The following is a 25763-nucleotide window of genomic DNA, read 5'->3' as shown; positions in this document are numbered from 1 at the left end:
CCTTTGTTTACTTCTCTTTTTATTTCCCACTCCCCAGTTGTAGGCAATCTCAAAATTTATTCTTTTTTTTTTTTTTAAGATTTTATTTATTTATTTGACAGAGATCACAAGTAGGCACAGAGGCAGGCGGAGCAGCGGGGAGCAGGGGAAGCAGGCTCTCTGCTCAGCCGATGTGGGGCTCGATTGGGATCATGACCTGAGCCAGAGGCAGAGGCTTTAACCCACTGAGCCACCCAGGTGCCGTCAAAATGTATTCTTAAGCCTTTCTTTCCTTCTGCTCTCCTGTCCTCATTCTTGGCATGTGCCCCTTCGCTTTCCCAGTGCTGTAAGCCTGCCTCATTACCTGGAAGGATGACCACAGTAGTGACTTACAGGACTTTTACCTCTCTTGCTAGTCTCCTCTGCTTCTAGATTGATTTTTCCAAAGCATAGGTCTGATCACAACACTCCCCTGCCCCGAAATTTCATAGCCTCCCACTGTGAACAAAATGAAGTACCAACTTTTTGCATGAATCTCCAGGCATTTACATCACCGTCCCAAGGTAATCTCCTATCAGCCCTCATATCCAGTCTGCATTCCAACCAAACTGGGCCACTTACCGTCTCTCAAAGACATCCTGTAATTTCCCTCCTCCAAGGCTTTATTTAACTTCTCCTTTGCTCTGTAGTTGTGGCAACCATGTGTGCTGGTTTGCCTGGGTCAGTCCGGTTTATTCCTGTTGTCTTGATAGCAATATTACTAAGCTTTCATTTCACACTCCGAAGTGTAATAGTTTGGGTGATAAATTATGTTGTCACCCTACCTGTAAAGCTCTTTTTCCTGTTCCTTCTTTCAGTCTTATTCCCCAGTCTGTAGTCTATATAACTTTGCTTGTGGTAAACATAGCTCTAGCCTTTTAAGCCATGTGCCATATAAAAAACATCATCGCTCATGAGATTTTCTTTCTACTCTCTACCTTACCATCACCAAGTTCAGGGCCATATTTTTGTATCAATTAGATTGCTTCCATATGTACATAAGAGAGAACTCCAACTTAACCATTTAAACAATAAGGAAAATTTATTATGTCATGTAACAGGGAGTGCCATTGGGTTGGCTCAAAATGACTAATTCAGTATCTGAATGACAGATCAAAGATCCATGTTTCTCTTCTCTTGGAACTCTGACATAATATGTGTCTGCTCTGCTCTTGGCTGGCTTCTCTCATGGTGGACCATGACCACCCTTCTTCTGGAATCACATGCGAAGTTGATGTCTAGCAGAAGAATACTTCTTTGAGTTTCTTTTGAAAAGCATGAACCTCTCTTTGGAAGCACCATCCCTAGCAAAGGTCTCCTCATCCTCCTTGGGTGCAACTCTGTCTCATGCCCAGGCCTAAATTAGTCACAGATGGAGCCATCAGGACTTGGTAAATCATTCATCCTTTGAGGCTAAGGATGACCATGACTCCCTGAAGACTGTGACCATAATAGGGAAGGTTGATAACGGAACAAAATCAAGGCTCTGTGAGAAAGATGGCTAGTTAATATTGATTAAACAGACAACAGTGTCTGCTACATGTAAGTTTGGGTTCAATCAATATTTAGTAAATAGAGGTTTAGTTTTCTTTCAGATATGAAGAATTTTAATTCACTTGAATATTCTAATGCTGTCATGAATTATAAATACTGATATTAAATAAACATTTAAAGTGATCAGCACTGCACATAACAGGTTCATTTCAATACTATTTTGCTTGCGTTCATATGGAGAGATTATAATTAAGATTTTGAAAGAAAACTTGATTGAGATTTTAATAGCCATCTAAAACTGCCGGCCAGCACACTGTGCTCAGAATTGCTCATTAAGTACGATTGTTTGCCGTTTCTTTTTGAGGGTATGTTTTTCCAAGTATTTGAGTCCTATATTCATTGGACTCCAATCTATATTCATTGAGTCGTTTATTCATAGAACTCAAATATTCACAGGATTTCAGTTACCTGTTACAAGTTTACCTTTTGGTACTGAATTGCAAAATTCTCAAAATGTCTGCCAACTGTGAAATGTGATAAACAGTAGGTCAGTATGATTTTGAAACGTGCTACAGTACCCAGGGGGGCTTGGAAAGAAAGACTGTGAACCGAGGATCCTCTTCTCTCATGCCTGTGACAGGGCTCTCATTCTTCCCACGCAGGGTTTATTCAGGCCCAATACCTCCTAAGATCTCTGTGGGAAAGTGTGAGTCGGAAGCTAGAGCATCTGGAGGGTGCTACGTGTACTTTGCGTGGTGGTTAGTAGTGTACTGTGCAGGTGGGGGTTTGCTCCACCGTCAAGTGTTGTCACCAGTCTACAACACATATGGTCCCGATGGCGGGACCACGGGGCGGGGGGGGGGGGGGGGCCGTGGGTCCACATGAGAAGGAACCAACACTATTAACATGAAGCTATTCCATGCAATGAAAGAATCAGAAAGACTCATTTTGATTCTGAATGAAACAGAACAGACCAGAAATACTGTTTCTGAGCCCTTCTCTGGATATCGCTGCTCAGAGTTAGGGACCTCGGTGCCAGAGAGCATGGAGTTGGCTTTTATATGTTTTCAGCAACTCTTGTTAACTGCTGAGAGGTGATGACTCTAAATATTTTGACAGCCCATAACAGGACTCCATAGAGAAGCAGAATCTAAGATTACGCATGGTTTGGACATTTGAACAAGTGTTCTGAAGGATGAAGGGACTAGGTAAGATTGAACTCCTTCCAAGTGTCAAAGTCAAGGAGTCAGTCTTACCTGAGGGCAGTTGTTTACCTGCATGTTCAAATACCTGTGAAAGCTAATCTGAATCTTGCAAGGAGTGGTGATGAGAAGACTGCATAGAAACTACGTTATATACAATGAATATTTTATCATTATGTTTTTGAGAAATAACATAAATCTTTAACTTTTCTTCAAAATTTTATCTTGCCTAAAATGAAGTTCCTGTTAATATTATCTGAATGTCCCACCAAACTATTCCATCACAGGCTTTCCAAATAACATTTTGAGGTAACAGGCTGCTTCCAAAAATAAGTTGCAGCAGGTTGGGGACACATTTAGAAAATTAATATTCCCAGCCCGCCTGCACTCTGCCAACCCATATAAACTCTATCTACTTCTCTTTGTTTGAATAAATGTTACTGTTTGTTGGAATGTCTTATCTATAAGCTTTATTTATCTAGCTGTTTTGTTTTGTTTTGTTTTGTCCTGTTTTTAAAGAACAGATTCCCATATTGATGCTTATGGAGAAAAGCTTGTTGGGGGAAATTATATTCCTTTATGTAGAAAAGCTTGTTGGGGGAAATTGTATTCCTAAGTACGGAAGTTCAGATAGAAAGGCTTTAACTGCCTGACTTTTCTTCCTAAAATAAAGCAAACTAATAAAATATTAAAATGCCAAGGTTGACATCGGGTGATAAAGTGAGTTAATATGTGTTTCATAAAGCATTTTGACTCCATTCCTGAACAAATCTTTGATGATGAGTATAATATTCAAGTTGGAGTCACATGGCCTAGGTTTGAATCTCAGGTCTGCCATTTACAAGTTGTGGGAACTTGGGGAAATTACTCAACTTCTTTGTGCCTCAGTTTCCTTATCTGTAAGAAGGAATAGTAATATCTCCCTCATAGAGCATACACAACAATATTTGTAAAGCATTTAGAACCGAACCACGTACGGTTCTAAATGCTTTACAAATATTGTTGTGTATGCTCTATGAGCATACACAAAAAAAGTCATTTCTCAAAATGACTTTTAAAAATGACAACAAAGGGAAAACGTTTATGAATTTATATAATACATTATGTATCATAAGCTGAAATTAAAGGTGTTTAAGTTCATAAGTAATCAGTTTTGTAAAAGATACTTCCTGTTATATATTGGATACCTTAAATTGGCTTGCTTAATAAATTCAGCTGAACCAGAGCTATTAGGGTTTCACATTCAAATTATAATTATACCTTTTCCTAATACACCAGAAGCAGTAAGCTGGAAAGTTGCACTCATACCAAAAACAAATGAGACCAGACTGCAAAGCGAGTTTATGTTCCAAGATTCATCTCATTCATTTATTTTTGGGTCTCAATCATGCTTTTCTTTGTGCGTTCTCATCAAACATTTTTAATGGTTTAGTAAAGTATAAGGATTTCCTATGTAATCAACATTTACTCTTTCTGTGAAAGTGTTTTAAAAATAAAGTCCTTCAAATGTCTAGTCATTTTTTTTTCCCCAGTAAAAATGAATGGCCTTAAAAGACATTTGTTCTGTCAGTCTGTTTAAAGATGAGATAAATGAAAGCCAAGAAAACCGGAAGAAGATGGCCTCCAGGGATAGATCTGTATGATGAATTGGAAATTGCAGGGAACACTATTTCTGCTTTCCCAGGCGGAGCTGTCACCTGAAAAGCCTATTTCCATGAAAAGGAGTGTTACCCGGCCTATCACAGTGTGGTCTGTCGAGTGCACATTCCCTTAATGCAGTGAGGCCCTTGACGGTGACCACTAATAATTCAGTCCTGTTGTACAACGGAGACTTACACTTTGATACAGAAGGAATCTCAACTATACAGCGGTCTAGATTTTCTGAACTCGCAAAAAAAATAAACATTAAAAAAAAGATAGGGAGAAGAAAAGAAACAGAATTACTCTCTGCTACGAGGCAGTTACGAAGATCCACTACACAGGCTCAGGTCCTTTGATAATTCTCCCCAGACTCAACAGCCAGCAGACACCCCAAGGAGGTCCAGTGAGGGAAAGTATGACTCTTCTGCACTGTAGGAAAGAAATGTGATTCTCAGATCCGAAAGGTCAGGTAAATCCACCATCGTTCCCTGGCCATTTTCTGCTGCACAAACAACATCTCAAAAGTGCTACTTAAGTGCCTTTTTATTTCCCACCTGTGTCACAGTTTAGAATAATACCTTTCTCTCTCATTGTGTGAATTAATACTTGTTCTCTTTTGTTTGAAGTACTGCTTTCTCCTCTTCCTAATAATCGGGGAAGTGGTGAATGTGTTTGTCATCACTTTATAAAGTTAGCCTTTTTCACCTTCCCTTTTTTCCCTGAAGAGCCCAAATTCTTTTATTCAGTTATTTTAAGTAACTATACTAACGAATCCTTCCTAAATGTAAATTCCTTTCTTCTAAATAGGAAGACTTGCTTTGATTGACTTTCCCTAGTGTTTCTGGAATATCGGCTTTACCAAATATTTAGGGTTGTCCCTAGAACATAGGTTTCTAAAATCAAACAAGTTTGGGAAACCGTGGGCAGTAAAGTTAACAGTTTTCTTTAACAGACTGTGTGCTTTTGGCCATATAAGAAAGCTAATTGGGAGGAAATTACCATCTTAAATGCAGAAGTTCAAACCAGAAAGCTTTGATTGCCAGATGTTTCTGAAAATAAACCAAAATTTAAAAACACAGTATAATGTCAAGTTGAACTCCAGAACTGGATGGCATGGAGTTGAATCCAGACTGTAGGACTTAGTAGCTAAATGACCTTAAGTAAGTCATAATAATCTTTCTGTGCCTACTGTTCTCATCTATAAAATGATGACAGTGAAGTAATGCCATCAAGGGGCAGCTAGGAAACAGGAGTTTTAACATGCTAATATGCACTCTACATCTCTGGGAAGATTACAGTTTGTAGCTTTTAGCTGATTTTTTTTTTCTTTTTTGACCAGGAACATCTCCCTTCCCCCAAACCCATTTAGCATCCTGCTGAACATAGTTTTGGAAGTAATGACTTAGGGACATTTAAATATTGCCTGTACTTCAAAGACTTGTGTCTAAAAACCTCATTATCTCAAATTTCCAAAGAATTTTTCAAGTTTTATCATGCTTTTTAAAATTGTTGATAAAAAACAAGGGGGATTAATTTCAACATGTATTTTAGAAGGGCAGAAAGCAAGACAAAAAACCGTGTACCAGTTTTTGTTTCTTTTTTTGTTTTTTGTTTGTTTGTTTTTTTTTTAAATTAGGAATTAGTTCTTTTGAGGAATGACATGTACATTATAATGGTACTGCCCTATGGTAGATTAGTGAACATGAAGAATTTGACCTTATGTATTAAATTTTTTCTTGAAACTACAAGCATGCAAAATGACTGAATTATAGTGCTCTCATAATTCATTTTTCTTATAGCTTATGTTCACTACATTTTTGTGAATGGTTGGGCAAATATAAAGATCATGTAAAATTTAATTAACTGGGAAAGTTTTAATGGTTTTCACAAACTTATCATCATTAAAAAAAAAAAAAAAAAGAATGTGCATAGTATAAATCTGTGCCTTGTTGTCAGGCATTCCATGCTTGCTTTTTCTCTATGATCATGCTACTTGCCACCCCCCACTTACCCCTAGCCACACACACACAGGCACACACTCATGCACTGTGAGATTAGTGTCAGGACTTTCACATGATCCCAACATAGCAAACTGCTCTATTATCTTATTCCAACTATCCCAGATTTCCTTACCATGAGCACTAACCCATCACAGATCTGAGTTGGACAGAACCTTCAAGCTCTTCTAATCATAGCTAAAATTTGCACAGTGCTTACCCTGTGCTAACTCTTACTCTAAGAATTTTGTAACAGTTAACTCATTTAAGTCTTACAACAGCCTATGGTGGCATTATTTCGATTATCCTCATTTTAATAGATGCAGACACTGAAGCAAAAGTTCATACTATACTACTTCACAGAGACACGTATGCCTTTCTGGTGCTTAGAGTAAAAACGTTCCAGGTAGTACTTCTCCATGCTGGGCTGCAGCCAGATCCTCAGGCTCTGGAGTGTTTTAATACTGACCACACTGCTTAGATGGGGTTGAAGAAGACTGGATTCCTTTCTGTAAGAATGTTCCAGAGAGGAACACCACGTTGGGTCATTTGCGTGTTTAGTCCTCAGGGAGCACGTACTCCTCATCTCGTCTCTTCTTTATTCATTCACTAGTAGAGCTAGTGCATGTGTTCGTGTTGGCAGCTATGTTCTAAGTTTCTCGGACGCCTCTGGCATTTCAGCCAGAGTGAGAAGTGTGGTAGACTCCAAGCCAGAGGATGAACATGTGTGGGGTGCTGAGCAGTGAGTGGCTTGTCAGGATGCTCCGTCTCTCCAAGTCTCACTTAAAACATGTGAAAAGTGAAAGCTTCGGGTTTCTTTTTATTTTAAGTTTCATTGAACCTTGCCTTGTAGAATCCCACCTAGAATCCCATTCTAGGCACTACAGTGACTAGAATAGCTCTTTGCACAGTACAAATACGTAATCATTATTTGTTCAAATAAATATCTAGAAATTCCTTTAAAGATATCTCTGAAAATTTTAAAACATATGGCAATCAGGACTTTTAGATCCCTCAGAAGATCCTACAGGGAGCTTGGGCGGGCTTATTAAAACACAGGCGGCTGGATCTCCCAGCTAGAGCTTGCGAGACAGTAGGTCTGTGGCGAGGCTTGCCAGTTTGTACTTCCGTCAAGTTCCCAGGTGCTGCTGCTGCTGCTGGGACCACATCTGAAAACCACTGTCCGGAGAGCACTCTGAAAATTGACCTCTAACTGTTTTCTACTGGCTCCACAATTAAAAAATGATTTCATGAGCTTGTCCCGCCATCGGTGGGGATAACATGTTCCCATGTTTCTTGTGTCCTGCTATGTGTGTGAGCAAGTCTCCTAAAGACTGTGGACCTTCACACAAAGGACCAAATCCAGTCCCTGACCTCATTTCCTCCTGTGTAAGCTGCCTTTGGACCCACTGCTTCACCAAAACTATCCTACGCCCTAGGATATGGGGGCTTTCTAGGTGCCACCTACCCACAGTCCTAACCACTGCTACTGCCATGTGCAGATTAAGGGCACAGGTTCAGAGAATGAACTGCCTTGGGTTCAGATGCTGCCTCTTCACTCCACACCCAGCCCCAGGAAGCTCACTTCATCTGTGCCTTATTTTCTTCATCTGGAGCTGGTTTTTAATAACAATATGGCTGAGTATTTGCAAAGCACTTAAACCAATCCCTAATACCTAGTAAATGCCATGTAAGTTGGTTTTCTTGTCAGTCTTTTTCTCTTCAGCTTCACAGAGATATAATGACATATTGCACAAGTTTAAGGTGCACAATGTGTGGATTTGATAGATTTATGTATTTCAAAATGGATTAACACCGTAACACTAGCTAACACCTCTGTCCTCTCACATGAGTGAGAACATTTAAGATCTACTCTTGTAGCAACATTTAAGTATTCAGCACAGTATTATTAGCTGTGATCGCCATGCTGTACATTAGATCCTCAGAACTTGTTAATCTTACAACTGGAAGTTTGTGGCCTTGGACCAGTATGTATGTATGTATGTATGTATGTTTGTTTCTTTCTTTCTTTCTTTTTTAAGATTTTATCTATCTATTTGAGAAAGCACAGGAGCCGGGTGTGGACAGAATGTAGGAGCAGAAGGAGAGGGATAAGCATACTCCCCACTGAGCAGGAATCCTGACTCAGGGCTCCATCCTGGGACCCTTGAGATAATGACCGAGCTGAAATCAAGAGTCATATGCTTAACCGACTGAGCCACCCAGGCGTCCTGACCAATATCTTCCTATTTCCCTCTAACCTCCAACCTGGTAACCACCATTCTGCTCTTTCTATGCATTCAGCTTTTCTTTTTCTTTTTCTTTTTCTTTTTTTTTTTTAGATTCCACATATAAGTGATACCATGCAATATATGTTTTTCTTGGTCTGATATATTTATTTAGCAAAATGCTTTAAGGTTCATCCAGGTTGTAGCAAACAGCAGGATTTTCTGCTTTCTCATGACTGAATAGTATTCCATTGTATATACCACTTTATGGTATATACCACATATGGTATATATCACTTCTTTATGCATTTATCCATTGACAGACACTTACATGGTTTCCACTTCATAGCCATTGTGACTAATGCTGCAATGAACATTGGAGTGCAGTTATCTCTTTGAGATCCTAATTTCTGTTCCTTTGGATATATACCCAGAAGCAGGATTGCTGGCTCACAAGGTAGTTTTAGTTTTAATTTTTTGAGGAATCTCCATACAGTTTTCCATAGTGGCTGCACCAGTTTGCATTCCCACCAACAGTGCTCAAGGGTTCCCTTTTCTCCACATCTTCACCAACACATATTATCTCTTGTCTTTTTTTTTTTAAAGATTTTATTTATTTATTTGACAGAGATCACAAGTAGGCATAGAGGCAGGCAGAGAGAGAGGAAGGGAAGCAGGCCCCCTGCTGAGCAGAGAGCCCGATGTGGGACTCGATCCCGGGACCCTGAGATCATGACCTGAGCCGAAGGCAGCGGCTTAACCCACTGAGCCACCCAGGCACCCTATCTCTTGTCTTTTTGATCACAGCCATTTTGACAAGGGTAAAGGTGATATCTCATTGTGGTTTTGATTTGCATTGCCCTCATAATGAGTGATGGTGGGCACCATTTCATGTGACTGTTGGCCATTTGTATGTCTTCTTTAGAAAACTGTTCAGTTGTTTCTTTTGTCCATTTTCAATATTTTTGTTTTGTTTATTGTTGAGTTATATGAGTTCTTTATATATTTTGGATACTAAACCCTTATCAGACATATGATTTGCATAGATTTTCTCCCATTTGATAGGTTGCCTTTTCATTTTGTGAGCATACTGGGTTTTTTGCTGTGTAGAAGCTTTAAGTTAGTTGGTTATATGTTAAATATTTCCCAAATTTGCCTCTCAGAGTATCAGCTTCATGATTTCTCTCATAGCCACATACCACCTCAACTATCACTTATTTTGTTCTTTAAATCAATCCACTTAACCAACAAATTGTAAAAGAAAACATATCATTACCATAAATGAAATACCAATATCAACTGATATCAATTGGCAAAGAGAAGCTAACCATAAAATGAATGTACTGAAAACCAGTGGTTTTGAATTCCAACCAAATATTCTCTTCTGAAAATGGAGTGTGAGACTCATTCCCTCTTTAGTCAAAAAAAAAAAAAAAAAAAGAACGGGCGCCTGGGTGGCTCAGTGGGTTAAGCCGCTGCCTTCAGCTCAGGTCATGATCTCAGGGTCCTGGGATCGAGTCCCGCATCGGGCTCTCTGCTCAACAGGGAGCCTGCTTCCTCCTCTCTCTCTGCCTGCCTCTCTGCCTACTTGTGATCTCTCTCTGTCAAATAAATAAATAAAATCTTTAAAAAAAAAAAAAAAGCAGGAGATTAGCAAGTTCTCATCGCTGTGAATGAATAAACCCCCACATCTCACTGGCTTCACATGTTAGAGTTTATCTTCCACTCACATGACAGTCTAGTGCAGCACTACTGACTGGAGAACTTTGACTCCTTCTGTCTTACGGCACCAGCAACTCCTGGGCCTGGAGAGTTCCCTGCTTCCGGGCAGCAGATGGGAAGAAAACATGGAGAATGTACACACGACTTTCCTCCTGGTCTGAAACTGACACACATCATTGATCCTGACGTTCCTTTGGTGTAAGTCACCGCCTAGCACCAGGCATGCAGGGAATGCTGGTCTGGACTAGGAAGCCACTTCCCAAGGCAACTTTATAATATGAAAGTGAGGACACAAGTTTTTGTGGTCAAATTAGGAAATATATATACTTAGAGCAAAACATAACCATAGTTTCTTACCTGCTGGGAGGAAATCTGGACCACTAAATCTATTACTATTTATCACTAACTATATTACTTCTTCCGTCATTCTCCTGAATTCATTAAATTCTCTCTCCAACCTCAATTCCACTTAGCAACTATGTTTTAAGAAGTTAGTAACACCAGTTACTAACCAGAAGTTAGTAATTCCAGCAAAAGTGCTGGAATACATATAGACACTGAAGAAACCTTAATTTCTCATATCATGACACAAAGTTAATGAGACAGTACCCAGTGTAGCTTTTCACTTCTTGGTACAGCTAAGAATTTTCTTTGGCTAGCTTAAAGTTTGTGGAGGGAAATGAGTTCCTTCTTTATCTGTGTCTAAATAACCAAGAATGGACAGTGTGTTTGATAGAAACCTAAATATAAACCCAATGCCTTCCTGCACTTTAAAATTTAAGTCTCTCTCATGACTATACCTTTATGGATAAAGTTGCTTTTCAGATATTATTTCACATATATCTGAAGTGTAGGAGACATGCCAACTACCATCACACTGATGATGTGACCTCTACTGCTGCGTTACATCTTTACATCTGCACTGGTTTTCTTGTACCAATTTCAAAACAATTATGCATGGATATCTTTGAATCATCAAAAGTTGAAAGAGAGAGCAATTTCTAATCAGGTTTTCATAAATGAAAACATAAAGCTATTTGGAGTTTGTCATTTGATGAAAGTCTACAGTGATTTCATCTTCCTGAGAAAACTTATTTCAGTATTTTGTCATTAAGGAGCATACATACTAGAGGGTCAGCCTCTGGGAACTGAGGCATGAGAACAATGTTATGTGCTTATAACAAACATTTAAGCATTTATATTTGGGGATTAATGATTTGTTCCCGCATCTTTGTAGGTTGCTATTCATTGGAAAGATGGAGCTTTTTACTCACTGCCAAGCAGGGTAATGGATCAGCTATAGGACCACTACCAGTTCTATCCTCAAAGATGGGATAGAGATGGGATAGGTTGTTTAGAAAGGGTGTGTGTGTGTAGGTCCCACTTCATAAGCAAGGTAGGGCTCAAGAGACTTCATAATGTCAACACTGAGTTCAATAAAGCATAATGGAGTTACTCCATCAGAGGATGGAGTATAACAGGAAACATGGTACTCCAGCTGTGGAATATAAGGCTTCCATTTACCTGGCGGGTTGAGGCTCAGAAACACATCTCTTGCCTCCAAGCACATAGACTGTCAGGTTGCAGTTAGGAGAGGACTATGACTCAAGGAATAGCATGGTTGCTCAGACACAACTCTGACTGGGTAGGTAAAATGGTGAGCCATTGAGTACCATCTTTGGTACCAGCTCCTGAGCATTTCACGGGCATCGTCACATTCCATATCAGATTTACATGGACCATGAATAAGATACCACCAACCTTGCACAGGGACTACTTAAGGGCTTCCTGTAGAACTGGGGATCAGACAAAGGCTTTCTGCTTTACACCTATAGAAGATAAAGGTTTGGAGAGGGCTCGGCCAGAGAAGGCTGTGAAAGCCCTCAGACTATGATGACCTCTGTGAAAGAGAAGGGGAACGTAGGGGAACAAGGTCGCCAGCCCCTCAGAACACAGCACAGTTTTAAGAAAGAGTTGGCCAGGCTGATTGACAGTTTTCAAATCAAAATTGCCAGTCAGAGGTATCCCACATCTCAGGGCAACAGGCTTTCCTGAGTGCCCCCATCATACTTAGTCATTTACTAGAAGGAGCCTACAGGAAGTGTGGTCCCAGTGGAATAGCAGCTGGGTGCGTGAACTGGAAAGCCTCCCTGCAGCAGGCCAATCTGAGTGGTCCGTCTCACTGTGGCCACAGATGCTTCCAGTGACTCAGCAACATTTCTTCCTAAATGTGCTACTGGTAGTCATTGTCCAAACCAACTAAAACTTAGACTCATACTATTATTCATTATTTTAATTGTGTCTACCCAACTGGGTTATAAAGCTTTCTTTAAACAGCCATGCCTAACATGGAGTACTTAACTCAGAAGGTATCTAAGTATACATCGTAATAAAAATTGCTTTTGTTTTGTTAGATGAACCTGCTGATAGTAGTAAACAATGGGAGTTTGGACTTAGGAAGTCGGGACGGGTAGAGAGGTTAAGAGAGAGTACGATTTGGCTAAGGAATTTCACAGCTATCACAGTAGGGGAGGCAGAAGTGGAGCATGTGAAGAAGGTGCAGCCACGAGAGGAGAGCAGACATTAGGATCGAGGCCACTACATTTGATGAGATGAAGTCCCAGGAGGCACACAGAATGCAGTACCCAGAGAACATGGTAGAAAGGGCTAGTCTAGAGAAAGAATTAGCATGGGAGTGGGGAGGTCCAGCAAGATGGGATGGATAAGAGTTGAGGTAGACATCAGTGCAACTCCCTTTTGCTGAGAAATAGGCTTTCTGCCCAGAGAGGCAGTTTCCGTGCACCATGACACACTTCCTTAACTTTGGTGAATTGGACCAGAAGAGAACCTGTCCCCAGTGGAACCCCCTAGGGATTTGGAGTTGGGACACATTAAATCTAATTGGTTGAACTTTCCCTGAACTGAGCTGATAGGTTCTAAACAGGGCTCTTGACAACTGTTGGGCAATCGAACCAGCAGCAGAACTGGTTTGCAGAAAGACAAGAATGAGTCAGGCATTCAGAGAAGAGCTGAGAGGCAGTGTGACTCCAGAGACAGGGAGTGAGATGGAGAGAGTAGTTGCCTAGATTCCTGAGGAATTTTCATTCCTGGATCTGATCCTGAGTCCCATACCCCGAGTTCTGAGATAACCCTCCAAACCCTAGAATAAATTCCCAATTTTACTTAACCCAGTTTGAGAGAGTTTCTTTTAGTAGCAGCCAAACAGTATTGATGGAGATGGTGTTTTGGCAGATAGGCTGAAGACAAAAATAGGGAATTCAGAAATGTGCAATGTGCTGACATGCACCCAGGCAAGGGGTTAGCATTAGGAAAACCAGGAAGCAGAGCCCTAGGAAGAGGGACCCAGACAAGGCCTGGGTAAGACAAGGTGTTAGCCTGGTCGGAACCTGGTAACCAAACGCGTTATCACGTCAGCGACAAGCATCCAGGATCTGGTTATAGGAAGGGATTAAGGTGTAAGGTAGAGCCTTCATCACAGAAACACGGCAGGAGTTGGTTATTAGGAGTCAGGCAAAAGGTCAGAGGCTTCGGATCTAATGAGGATGGAATTCACATATGCATTTAATAAGAATTATTGGGTATCTGTTACATTCGGAGGAGTTTTGTGTATCATAGAATACCAGACCGAGTTGAGGGGGTCAGTGTACTCGGGGGTAGAGCCAGGAGGAGGTGGAGACCCCCTAGTACCTGCTCTGGCAAGGGAGAGAAGGCTTAAGGGGGCGGAATCAGGCTGGGAGCCAAGGCGCTCATGATGTGGAGTAGGTGGTAGACTCTTAGAATTTGGAACACTGTAGGGCAACACAGACCTGGAAGCAGTTGAAACTGAAAATGCAAGAAGTAATTTCTTTCAAAGAGCAGCAGCAGAATGATTCAGAAAGGAAGATGAGAAGATGTGAGGCACACAGCTTGTCTGTTTGTCAGCTTCTCCTAGGGCCCTGCCGGCCGCTGACGAACCTGTGGAAAATACGTCCTGCACCTCTTAAGGCCAGATTAACTGTTTCATCACACACCTCTTTTACTTTACCAGAGTTAAAAATTTCAGGAGGATTTGGGAGGCTATGAACTCTAGCTTTTCTTAATTCAGCCCAGTCTTACCACCAGATAGGCAAGATTGGACTCCTTTAATGGAATTCAGCTCCACATGTACTGATACAACCTTGAACCCTGACCTCCCTGCAAGAAGAGATATAGTAAGAAAAGAGGAAAAGTTAGAAAGAATAAAAATTGGGGCACCTGGGTGGCTCCATTGGTTCTCCCTCTGACCTTCTCCCCTTTCATGCTCTCTCACTCTCTCAAATAAATAAATAAAATTTTTTTAAAAAAGAATAAAAATTAAGAAATGCCCTATAATCTGTTACTTATATTAGAGTAGAACTAGGTCAGACGTTTTATCTCTTATGAAATCCTTCTGTATCTCCCACTTACAATTTTGAATATCCTATAATTACAAGTATTACCTTTCATCAAGACCCCAAAAGCATTTTTCCAGGCCATTTCAGGGACTCTCTGTTTAGGATGTTACTTCACCTAGACAAGATGTACTGAGAACTAGCCTTAATAATGACAAATTAGGCAACATACCATTTGCTCCATTTCTTTTCTCTTAATCTTATTTCTAGTGTTGTTGATCATTATATTAAATAAAGTCCAAAGATCTGAGGCCAAGTCAGCAATTTCTGCTTGCCTTCTGACTGGCTTGATGGGGAACAAATTATCTAACCTCCCTAATCCTTCCTTTCCTCATTCATGGAATGGAATATTAACACATTCTCTAGTACCTAATACCTTGCTGGGTGATTTTAAAAGCCACATATGAAAACCACTGCAAATGGTATTTAACACAAAGGGAAGACAGGCAGGTCCTTTAGTAAATTAGCATAGTAGAGCAAAGAATCTGTATCCGGATTTTTATTTTTCTCCTTACTGGCTCTGTGGCTTTGGGCAATTCGTTTGAGTTTCAAGTCTTGGTTTTTTTAGTTATAAAAGAAGTATGACAATATTTTTTCTTTCCTTTTTTTATGAAGATGAAAATGACATATATGTACTAAAATATAAAGAATATATTAATGTCTATAATTTTTAATACTGTCTCAGAATAGAATAATAAGATTTTGGCAAAGGATGACCTCAAGGCCAAGCACATGTTTGAATTGATTTTGTTTCTTGTTATAAAAGTATTAATGTAATTTGACTTTAGAGTGTCTTTATCTGATCCTTTCAAGAATGTTTTCATAGAAAATTGTTCCGATTTCTGTGGCAGTGTCAAATTTAAGAAAGACGTAATCACTTAAAGAAAAAACATGAAATTCAGTTACATACCAAAAATAAATAAGTGCGTCCTTAAGCAAAGATCCTTTGTAAATTTTTTTTAATGAAGTCTTCCAGAAAACAAAAATGATATGGTCCATTTGTATTCATAATTTATCAGTTTAATACTTCCTTGAGTTGAGAGAAATATGGGTTGTATGCATAGGGATAAGGTTCTAAAAAAGGGCTTAGTTAAGCAAATATGATTCAGTTTTATATTGAGATCATTACCACTCAAAGGAGTTACTTTCTTGCATTTTTAAAAAATAAAATTATTCTATATTTATACTGCTTAAATTCTAATGTTCTTTAACCTTTTATTTCCTTGCAAGATAATAGTGGGAGAAACTGCAGTGTTTTGCCTACAACTGGCCACACGGGATTTTGAAAACCAGGAGAAAACTATTTTAACTGGAGATTGTTGCTATATAAACCCACTGGTGCGGCGAACTGTACGATTTCTGGGTATGTGTTCACTGAATTATTTTTATTGTTGTGGAAACCATGTTTATGTATAAGCTAACCCTTAAAATGATCAGCATTTTAAGACTGTACAAATATTGGATTATATTTTATTTGAAAGGTCTCAGTTTGGTTTTAAAAATAACATTGCGTACTACTTTTTCTCATATGGCTCCAGCTCACATGTCATTTCCATATTATTTTAAAGAAAAAAAAAAAAAAAAGAACACCACACTTGGATGTTTAATATTTTTTAAGAAACTAAAAATTATATAATTAAAATAAATGATTTACTGTGTTCATGAAATTTCAGAAACAGTGGGGAGAAATGATAATCTAGTTAGATTGGTGAACATCATGAAAGACAAGAAAAATAGATTGCCCGAGAAGAGATTATGTTGTGTTTGTTAATTATCAGATGTAGCTCTCCATGTGCTGCCTCTAGGGGTTTTTTTAATGTGAACAAAAACAAATTAGTGATTTTATTAGAGGGAAAGACTTACTATCACTATATGAAACTACTATAACATTGTATGTTAACTATACTGGAATTAAATTAATTTTTTTTCAATTTTAGAAAAGAATTTACTGATACTTTAACCTTCAGTCTGAAATTCTAGCACTAATACATATAAACATTGATGAATTATTACAAATCATTTCAAGTCAGTAGAAACTTGGCCAAGACAAATTTTTTAACTGACACAATAAAGTTGAATATAAATGATCATTTCCTGTATTTATCAGATAAAAAAAAGTATGTCTGTATATGCTAAATAAAATTTTAAATAAATTTTTATCTGTATTTAGATTGAGATTAAGGTCCAGTACCTTTCAATATATTTCTCATAGCAGTGGGATTAAGTTGAAGACCTTGGAGATATCATGCATAGATCAGCTAATCTATATATAAACCCACTTAAAGACTAATCAAATGTCATCTTGCCTTTGAGTCTCTCTAAAGACAAAAGCTCTCCATATCTAAGACTGTTTTTTAAATTGCCATCAAGTTATACATCTCTAAGCCCTTATTTATACTGTTGAAGTGATGACAACTCTTATATGAAACTTTAAAAAGCTATTTTTTACATGCATCAATACTTTGTTCTTGACTCATTGATCTTTGCATGAGTCATTTAATAACAAAATAAGCAATAATATACTCAAAACTAAAAATGATGAAATTGACACTTTCCAAAATACTGTTCAAGCAAATTTTATTACGCCTACTTAAGTGGATGTATTTTTGCATTTGCACACATATTTCTAAAGAATATATGGCACAAAGTAAAGCTTGTTTTAAATCTCTTTGTGTTTCTTATTATATGATTTTATAAAATATTTAGGAATTCTTGATTTGTTTCTTCTCTCTTGTTCATTATGATTTGGATATTTCAACTTTGTTAAAATGGGAAGTTTATAAGCAAAACATTACTGCATAATAGGGCATCATTCTTTGTAGGGATTTTATGCTGGCGGTCAGCACCGTGGATACACTCATGGGATCTCATTTTAATAAGTATCTTTGTAGCTACAATATTGGCCTTGGGCCTGATGCACTGAATATTTTAATTCAAAAGCACATTTGGGAACTTAACAAACATCAGGAGACATTTCCATATCTTTATCAAATACTTCTCTCTATTTTACACAGCAAAACTTATTACAGCAGATAAAGAGAATGGTTTCGTTAAATAGAATGAGTTACATCTTAGCCTAGATTTCAAGAGAGTAGAGATGAAGACTTGCCATTTAGGTTCTTGTGCTGGGCCATGATGTTTGGAAGGAGAGGTTACCTGCATGAACATTTTCTTAAGCTCCTCCATTCTCTTTCATTTCTCTGCCTCTCCTAAGGTTCTGCTTTTGATAACATTTACTTGTATGACTCATGAAATTCTGGGAAGATATAAAGAAAGAGCTTTTTATTATTTCCTTTTAACATTTTTAGATAAAGAATGAACTAAGGTCTTTGTTTCATTGCCATTGTATGCACACAGTTTTGCTATGTGCGGGTTTGTGTGCCTGAGCCTTTTATAATCTTATATAATATTTCAAAAATTAAAAGGATAGCCATGTTCCTGATGCTGGAAAATTACTTGATCCTGCACAACTTCCCCGGTGACTTTCCTATATAACAACCGACAATTATGTATAAAGGTTTAGCAAACAAACAATCCAGAAATTCATGACTAAGAAATGAAGTGTCTGGTTATTATAATAGCACTATATGACTTTTTAACAAACGAATTGTTTGGGATGTATTCTCCTGGCACAATGTAAAAATACCTAGTGGAATTTTATTTCCCAAAATTAAGAAGAATAGATTTCTTCACATTGGTACCACATTCTCAAAGTTTGTATCTGTCAGTTTAATTGAAAACGGTGATAAGGAATTTATTTTGCCCACTCTACCTAAGAAAAATAAATTTTGGCTTTAATGACCAAAAGCATCAAATTTAGAAATATATATATATATATATATATATGTGCATATATATACACACATATATATATTTTTTAAAGATTTTATTTATTTATTTGACAGACAGAGATATCACAAGTAGGCAGAGAGGCAGGCAGAGAGAGAAAGGGGGAAGCAGGCTCCCTGCTGAGCAGAGATCCCGATGTGGGGCTGATCCCAGGACTCTTGGATTATGACCTGAGCCGATGGCAGAGGCTTAACCCACTGAGCAACCCAGGCGCCCCAAGAAATATATATATATTTTTAATTTGAGTAGACTGTCACATTCCTCACAAAAAAGGACAAAAAAAAATTTGTGTATACTTAATTTTATAAGTATAGAATTCTGGTAATGAAAGCAAACAAATTTTAAGGCTGTGGAGATAATTGAAAAATCATCATTTTGATTGCATTATTTTTTACAAAATTGCCCCAAATTTGATAAATTGAAGTCCAGCCATAAAATATAAAGTGGAACTAAGTTACTAGCTGTTAGTGTGACTTTTTAAAATGTATTCATGAAAGCAGCACAGAAATCAATTTGAACCATTCTGCTTTACTTAAGATTTTCCACGATATTTAAATGAAAACTAATGGCATTGGGTTTTACTGCTAATTGGCACCTCCAGCAGAGTTAATATCAGTCTGAATGGGTTTAAGAGGCATAATCAAAGGGAGACAACTGCTTTACTTTATGTTTGTAAGATGCAAAATATTTTCAAAATAGGGAAAAAAATCAAGATTGCTCACATTGGTAGAAGGTGAGACTGAGTCCTCTCCAGAGAACAGGTCTCCTTTTTAAAAATCGCATTACCCAAACACAGTCTTAGAATATATCTTCCTCTTTTTTCTGATGTCTTATAAACCCACGTTGCGTAAAACTGTAGCCAGTGGTAGACGGCTCGATGTGTTAAATAATTTAACACTCCCACCTCTCCAGAAAGCGAAGAATCAGAAGTGAAATGGGGGGAAACCATATGTATGTATGTATGACTTATTTCATAGTTTCTAAAATATTTCCATGTTGGCTTATGGTCAACCGAAATACAAACAAAACCAAACAGAGTTACGGTGGTGGTTTGCTTTCGTCCTCAGGTATTTATGCGTTTGGGCTCTTTGCTACCGATATTTTTGTAAACGCCGGGCAGGTGGTCACAGGGAATCTGGCTCCACATTTTCTTGCCCTGTGTAAGCCCAACTATACGGCGCTTGGATGTCAGCAGTATACACAGTTCATCAGTGGGGAAGAGGCCTGCACGGGCAACCCAGATCTCATCATGAGAGCCAGGAAGACGTTCCCATCCAAAGAAGCGGCTCTCAGCGTCTATGCAGCCATGTATCTGACAGTAAGTAAGGATTATTGACCAGTCTTCGTCTCTCTGTTCATTCTGCCAGTGTAGACATTCTTTTTCTCTGCCATGATGGAAGTCGCATTAACCGCTTTCTGTAGGCCATTTAATTTATTTTTAATAATGGCTGTTTGGACTGTGGATAAAATTAAGTCAGTTGACTCTCATGAGATTATGTGTGGGTAGTTGGTTGTATTAAAAAATAAAGCCATTAGCATTTCTATTTGAGAATATGTTTGTCTTTATGTTAAATTAAATAGGGCTTAATGGGAACAAATTTGTCCAGTAGCAGTCCTCCTAATCTTGTAATAGCCCCATTAAGAAAGCTATCCAGGCCTCTTAGCTGCCTACTCAAGCTCTGATATTCTCTGGTGGACGTCAGGAAAGGGGCACCGTTTTTTTTTAGAATTTTTGTTTGTTTGGTTGGTTATTGGTAACTATGTCATCATAATATCTCAGCTACTGTTTCAGTATTTTCGCATAGAGCTAGACAAAATGTCCTATTAAATTATGTAGGGTTTTTTTTTCCCTTTATTCTTGAGTCTTTGCCCTCATTTTGGTGGTGAGAGCCAGGCCTCCCGCGGCTGTCCAGGACCTCTAGGTGGAAGTAAATGGTCATGGTTGAGCACATTACTGATTCACAGGAGTAGAGAGAAGGGCAGCCTTAACAGGCAGCTCTTGGCCCCAGCATTCCTGCTATCAAAGCCCTTCCCTCGCTTACCAGGGTCTGCCTTGTAGCTATGGAGCTGGACTCCCAAAGTGTGCTCTTTAGGCTTTCTAATGGTTACAGTAAAAAGTTCAAAGATTTTAAATGTCTTTTGGGGTTTTCCTTCCCAGTGGTGCCAATAGCTCCTTTCTTCTGATTTTAACTCATTGACAAGAGATCTCAGGACCTATTTGAAACCAAATCAGTTCATTGCCAATGACTTAAAAAAAAACCTCAGAATTATTTTTACTCTCAAGGAGCTATTTGATTATGGAAATATTTCTGGTATTCTCAATGCAGTCCTGTCTGCTTATCTCTAAAAGCAGAGAGAATGCACAGTAATACCCTATGACACTTCTACCTGAGATTGGAAACAAAATTACTAAATAAGCGACAATTTAGGAGGGAAAATACAGCACTGTACTTACTGCTCATGATGGCAGAATAATTTTTGGAGGCTGTAAGTACATGCATTTTAACATTTCTAAAGTTTTCAAGCCGAGCTAATTCTAACCCTCACAGCCTGGACTTTTAAAAATCCCATCCAAAAAAAGTATTTTAGAGTCAAAGATCAAACCCCATCTTACCCATTTTCTCTTCCACTGTCTTCTGGCTTCTGTACGGTTTGTCAGTTACAACTCCCTTCTTTCCCTTTCAGTGTGCTCCTGACTCCACTCCTCCAGTTTCCCCGGATTTCTTTATCCCTTCAGCTTTGCCTTCTGCTTCCCATTCTAAGGCACTGCACACTTGCTATAAAATCTGTTTATCCATGCATATTCTTTCCTTTTCCTTGAATTGCTTGACTGCATGTCCCACCTCTCTTAGAATATGAAGCACTCAACCTTAAAATGAATGTTTAAAACTTAAGTGAATCAGAAGTGAAAAATACTTCTCCTTCATTGTCATCACATCTAAATCTGACGTTGTTATTTGTATCCGAGTATGAATTGCAAATATCTGCATATACGTACGTGATCAAGCCAATGACTTGAGACGAATTCCAGAATACTCTCTGAACCCAAATCCTGTTACATGATTATTTTAGCCCTAATAGGTGATTGGTTTTGCTGTATAACCAGGGTTTGCCAATGGTGGTGAATGTGCTAGTATTATAAATACTTGATCTTTTTGTTGTGCCAAAATCGTGTTTTCAAAGGCACTGCTTTGGGAGAAGGTAGTATGCTTTTAAGTCCTGGAGGAATCTTAATATCTTGTCTTGCCTGTGGTCAGCTGGCCAAGTGTTTTAGCAACCTCTTATAAGTATAATTATAGAATAATTGTAATTACTATGGCAAACATTCATTGAGCATTTACTATGTGTCAAGCACCAAGAGCCTCACTTTTACAAATTATTTATTACTAATTCTTATTGATGTATTAAAATTTATTCCTTTTTGATTGTTATTACTATTTATGTAGTAATTGGTCATTTGTACTAATTCACTGAATCCTCACAAAAAATCCTTAAAGTATGTAGTAGTATTATGCCCATTTTACAGATGAGGACGCTCAGAAAGTGAAGTAACGGGTCCAGATCCATAGAACCACCCACTTTCCTGGCTCCAATAAATCCAAATATTCCAGAGAAGGCATAATAAATCATATTAGTTCTCATGTGTGCATGGCCAGCTAAATTTCCTCCTGCTGCCCCCTAATCTCAGCATCCGTAAAGGTTACGGCAGAGGATTCGGATGGTAGATGTGTTTAGAGAAAAAACATTTAATAACACTCCAGCACTTGGAAATCGTCTATCATTACGCAGTGGTTCAGACTAAAAGTCAGGATCCCTGCTTGTAATTACATGGCCGGGTACCTCTGTCTTTTCAACAATAGATTCTGTTCTGTGCTAACTGCTTTTCTGTCTTCCCTGCCCCCCCCTTAGCACTGGGTGAGAGTGGGTGGCTGCTATGGTAACCCTGAATATAGCTCCTGCTGCAAATGTAGGCATTACAGGCAGGTTTTGCTGTTATATTTGAACCCATAGACATATATATTTCTTCCCAGCTTCATCTTGGGAAAACTTTATAATAGAAATGTTGGGGTGTTTCCAACTAATACAGTCCCGTGACATGCTTGTCAGAATTTTGATGAGTAAGCAAATAAGAAAACAGCCATTTATTTAGTATTTTCTGTGGAAACAGTCTTATCGCTGTATTTAGGTAGAGATACATTTGTTTACTGTTATGTCATGTAAATATTTACATATGCCAATACATAAATAAAAATAAATAAGCTGCACTATGAAGTATATGAATAAGAACTGAGGTATAGTTTTCTGATGTTTCCCTTTGTGGATTAGTCCCCCAAATTAAGGAACTTGAAATCTCCCTTAGCACTTGACTATAATTAAGGCTTTGGGGATAATTTGATAACAGAGTTGTTCTCTTTTGCTTTACTGAGAACCTTCAGGGGGGAAAAAAAAAATCCCTAAGCCTGTTTTTGCAAATATTGTTGATTTCCCAGGGAAAAATTCCGAAGGTTATTTAACCCTCAACCATTAAATTTATAATTCGGTGTTAAGTCACATTAGAATAAGATTTAAATTTAGCTTTGTGTTATTTGTTTCATATAAAAAGAGCAGTTTTTCTAATTAAAGTCAAATAAACTTCAAAGTTGAGAATGAGAAATAATGTTTCGTGACTTTCCAGTTAACCTCATAAGTCAGGGAAACAGACATAAAATGATCTCTTTAGGTTACTTCCCATACTGGCCTTAGATGATTTTTCTGAAAATCTTTAGACACACAAAGAAAGAGAGGAAGAAAGACAAAAAAGGGTCAGCTATGCTTGCTGGCCTTTTTTCATGATCTTTTGCTGTAAACAATGCACCCTAAATGTCAAAACAAGACTTTGCTACCCTCAGAATTCTGTGGGGTGATCGGTGGTTTTTACCTGTAGTCAAACTTTGCTTCTCTTGTGGGTCGTGTTTCACCCTGGCGTAGACAGGCCTGGAACAGGTCGATAGCTGGGCCTCGCTCATTCTCTAGAGATTTCCCCTGAGAGCAGCCTTCCAAGAGAGCAAAGACTCGAGCTAGAGGGCCTCTTGGAGCGTAGGCTCCAAAACTCATTCACCGTCCCCATCTCTGTGATCTCTAGGTCCAGTCCAAGCAAATCCCCAAGGCCAGCCCTGATCGAGGGGGGTAGAGGCCCAGACTCCACCTGTAAATGGGAGGCCCAGTACAATCAGATTGTGAAGAAGTGAAAACACCAGGCAAGAAGGGATTTGTGGATATTAAAGGGTTCACTGCAGTCTTTTCCCAGAATATTAGCGGAAGGCTCTGCTGTATCATTCCATGTCTTGCTGGTGTCCAATCTTTGGCATTATCCTGCTCTTGTTTCCCACCCAGCCGTCTTTTATAATCACCTTAGAGGTGCCGTGTGCTCATGAGCTGCAAGACAAGGGTTAAATAAACACAACCCATTGATATCTGTCTGCCCTTCCTTTAGTGACATTTTACCTCATCTCTGTAGGGGCACGTACAGGTCTTCATTCTGGACTACGGGAATTTGGGGGATGCATGGCAGTTCGGCCGCAGCATGTGATGTCATGTGGCTGGTCAGGGATTGTGTTTGGTGGAGAAATGTCGGCGTGGGTAAGAAAAAAAGCTCTTGGCTACCTTCATGGATTTGTCTGGAGTGACTGATAAAATCTGGCTACCATCAGAAAGCCATGCCTCTAAATCTTCCCTGCCCAGAAGTAATTTAATGCTGAAACATGTAAGATCCCGGTGCTCTAGGTTTCAAATGAGCAAATTTGTGTCTACTAGATAATCTATCAAACAGTATTTATTGAGCTCCCACTTATAATGTGACTGCTGTCCTATTTCTCTGACTACTGCTTCCATCACAACTATTATTAGTTGATTGACATTGGTCCTGTCAGCCTTCAACTAAGTGTCACAGGGGGCGGAGAGGTTGCTAAAGACATCTGCAAAGTACCCCTGAATTCCAGTGTTTTCATTACCATGGACCCCTTTTATAACTTACCGTCTTCTTGTCCCATACTCTTCCATGAACTTCACATTTCTAAATCTTCTATCTAATAGATAATGATTTTCCACCCCAGCTTAGACCCAGATATTGAACACTGACCCATAACAATAAAAATACCATAACACTGTTTTTGAAATGATATACATACAATTACTAAATTTGCCCACATATAGCTATTAAAGAATAAGTAGCAAATGAGTCCAGACATATGTATGCTCTGCATCTTTACCTTAGTTTTCCCTGGATTCTGTTAAGTGACACTTCTAACTGGGTATTCTGGGATCGATCCGTGGCTTTATAATGGTGCTGATTCTCTAAGCACATCCCAGAAATCACTGTGTCTTCCACAGTGTATTAGAACCACTCAGCAGTGTGAGATCACCAGTGTGGCCAAATGACTTCATAGAGTTCCGGCCAAAAGTAAAGAATAATGACATTTTAGTTAGGGCATGTGGGCTTTTGCAGGTCAATATACTGTTCTATTAAGCTCTTTGAAATACTAAAAGAGATGTCCCAGAATTTGTGAATATGTCTGGAGTTTCTTAGGTGTTAGCGGACTCCAGGTTGGGGACTCCTGGCAGTGCTCACACATTAGAAAAACAGGACTTACTCTTTTTTTTTTTTTTTTTAAAGATTTTATTTATTTATTTGACAGAGATCACACGTAGGCAGAGAGGCAGGCAGAGAGAGAGAGAGGGAGGAGGAAGCAGGCTCCCTGCTGAGCAGAGAGCCTGATGCAGGGCTTGATCCCAAGACCCTGAGATCATGACCTGAGCCGAAGGCAGCAGCTTAACCCACTGAGCCACCCAGACGCCCAACAGGACTTACTCTTATAGGACAATATAAGGTATAATAAAAGCAAATTTATAAATACCATATATTAAGCATGTTCTTCAACCTAAATCTTCATCTTTCCTTCTGATTTTAAAAGAAATGATGACAGTTTTATTGGCCCCTAGAAGTATCATGGGCCCTCAGTACCATGCCTACTGGATAAGTTTGCCCTGAAAATAGGGCATCATTAAGTTCTCGATGGAATGTGATTGTTAGTCTATTTGGTAATGATAGTGAGGGCCACTCAGTGTCCAGGAGGGAAAGATCACTGTTGCCAAGCACCATGGGAGAGTACTTCAGAAGTAAGTGGTACTTGGACTGGGTTTTGA

The 25763-nt window shown here is 38.8% G+C and overlaps 1 protein-coding gene across 3 annotated transcripts in view; it reads left to right on the top strand.

Moving 5' to 3' along the window:
• The window catches only part of PLPPR5 (phospholipid phosphatase related 5), a 117654-nt gene that overhangs the window by 23966 nt on the left and 67925 nt on the right, over positions 1-25763 (top strand). For all 3 annotated transcript variants that reach the window (XM_059137076.1, XM_059137073.1, XM_059137074.1), the window contains 2 exons: positions 15963-16095; positions 19649-19899. In XM_059137076.1, coding sequence (XP_058993059.1) covers positions 15963-16095; positions 19649-19899 — 384 coding nt within the window. The remainder of the gene's footprint in view (positions 1-15962; positions 16096-19648; positions 19900-25763) is intronic.

Source organism: Mustela lutreola, chromosome 10 (assembly GCF_030435805.1).
Source record: "Mustela lutreola isolate mMusLut2 chromosome 10, mMusLut2.pri, whole genome shotgun sequence".
Classification (NCBI taxonomy): Eukaryota; Metazoa; Chordata; class Mammalia; order Carnivora; family Mustelidae; genus Mustela; species Mustela lutreola.
Note: the sequence above shows the minus strand (reverse complement) of the source record. Positions and strands in the feature narration are given on the sequence as shown.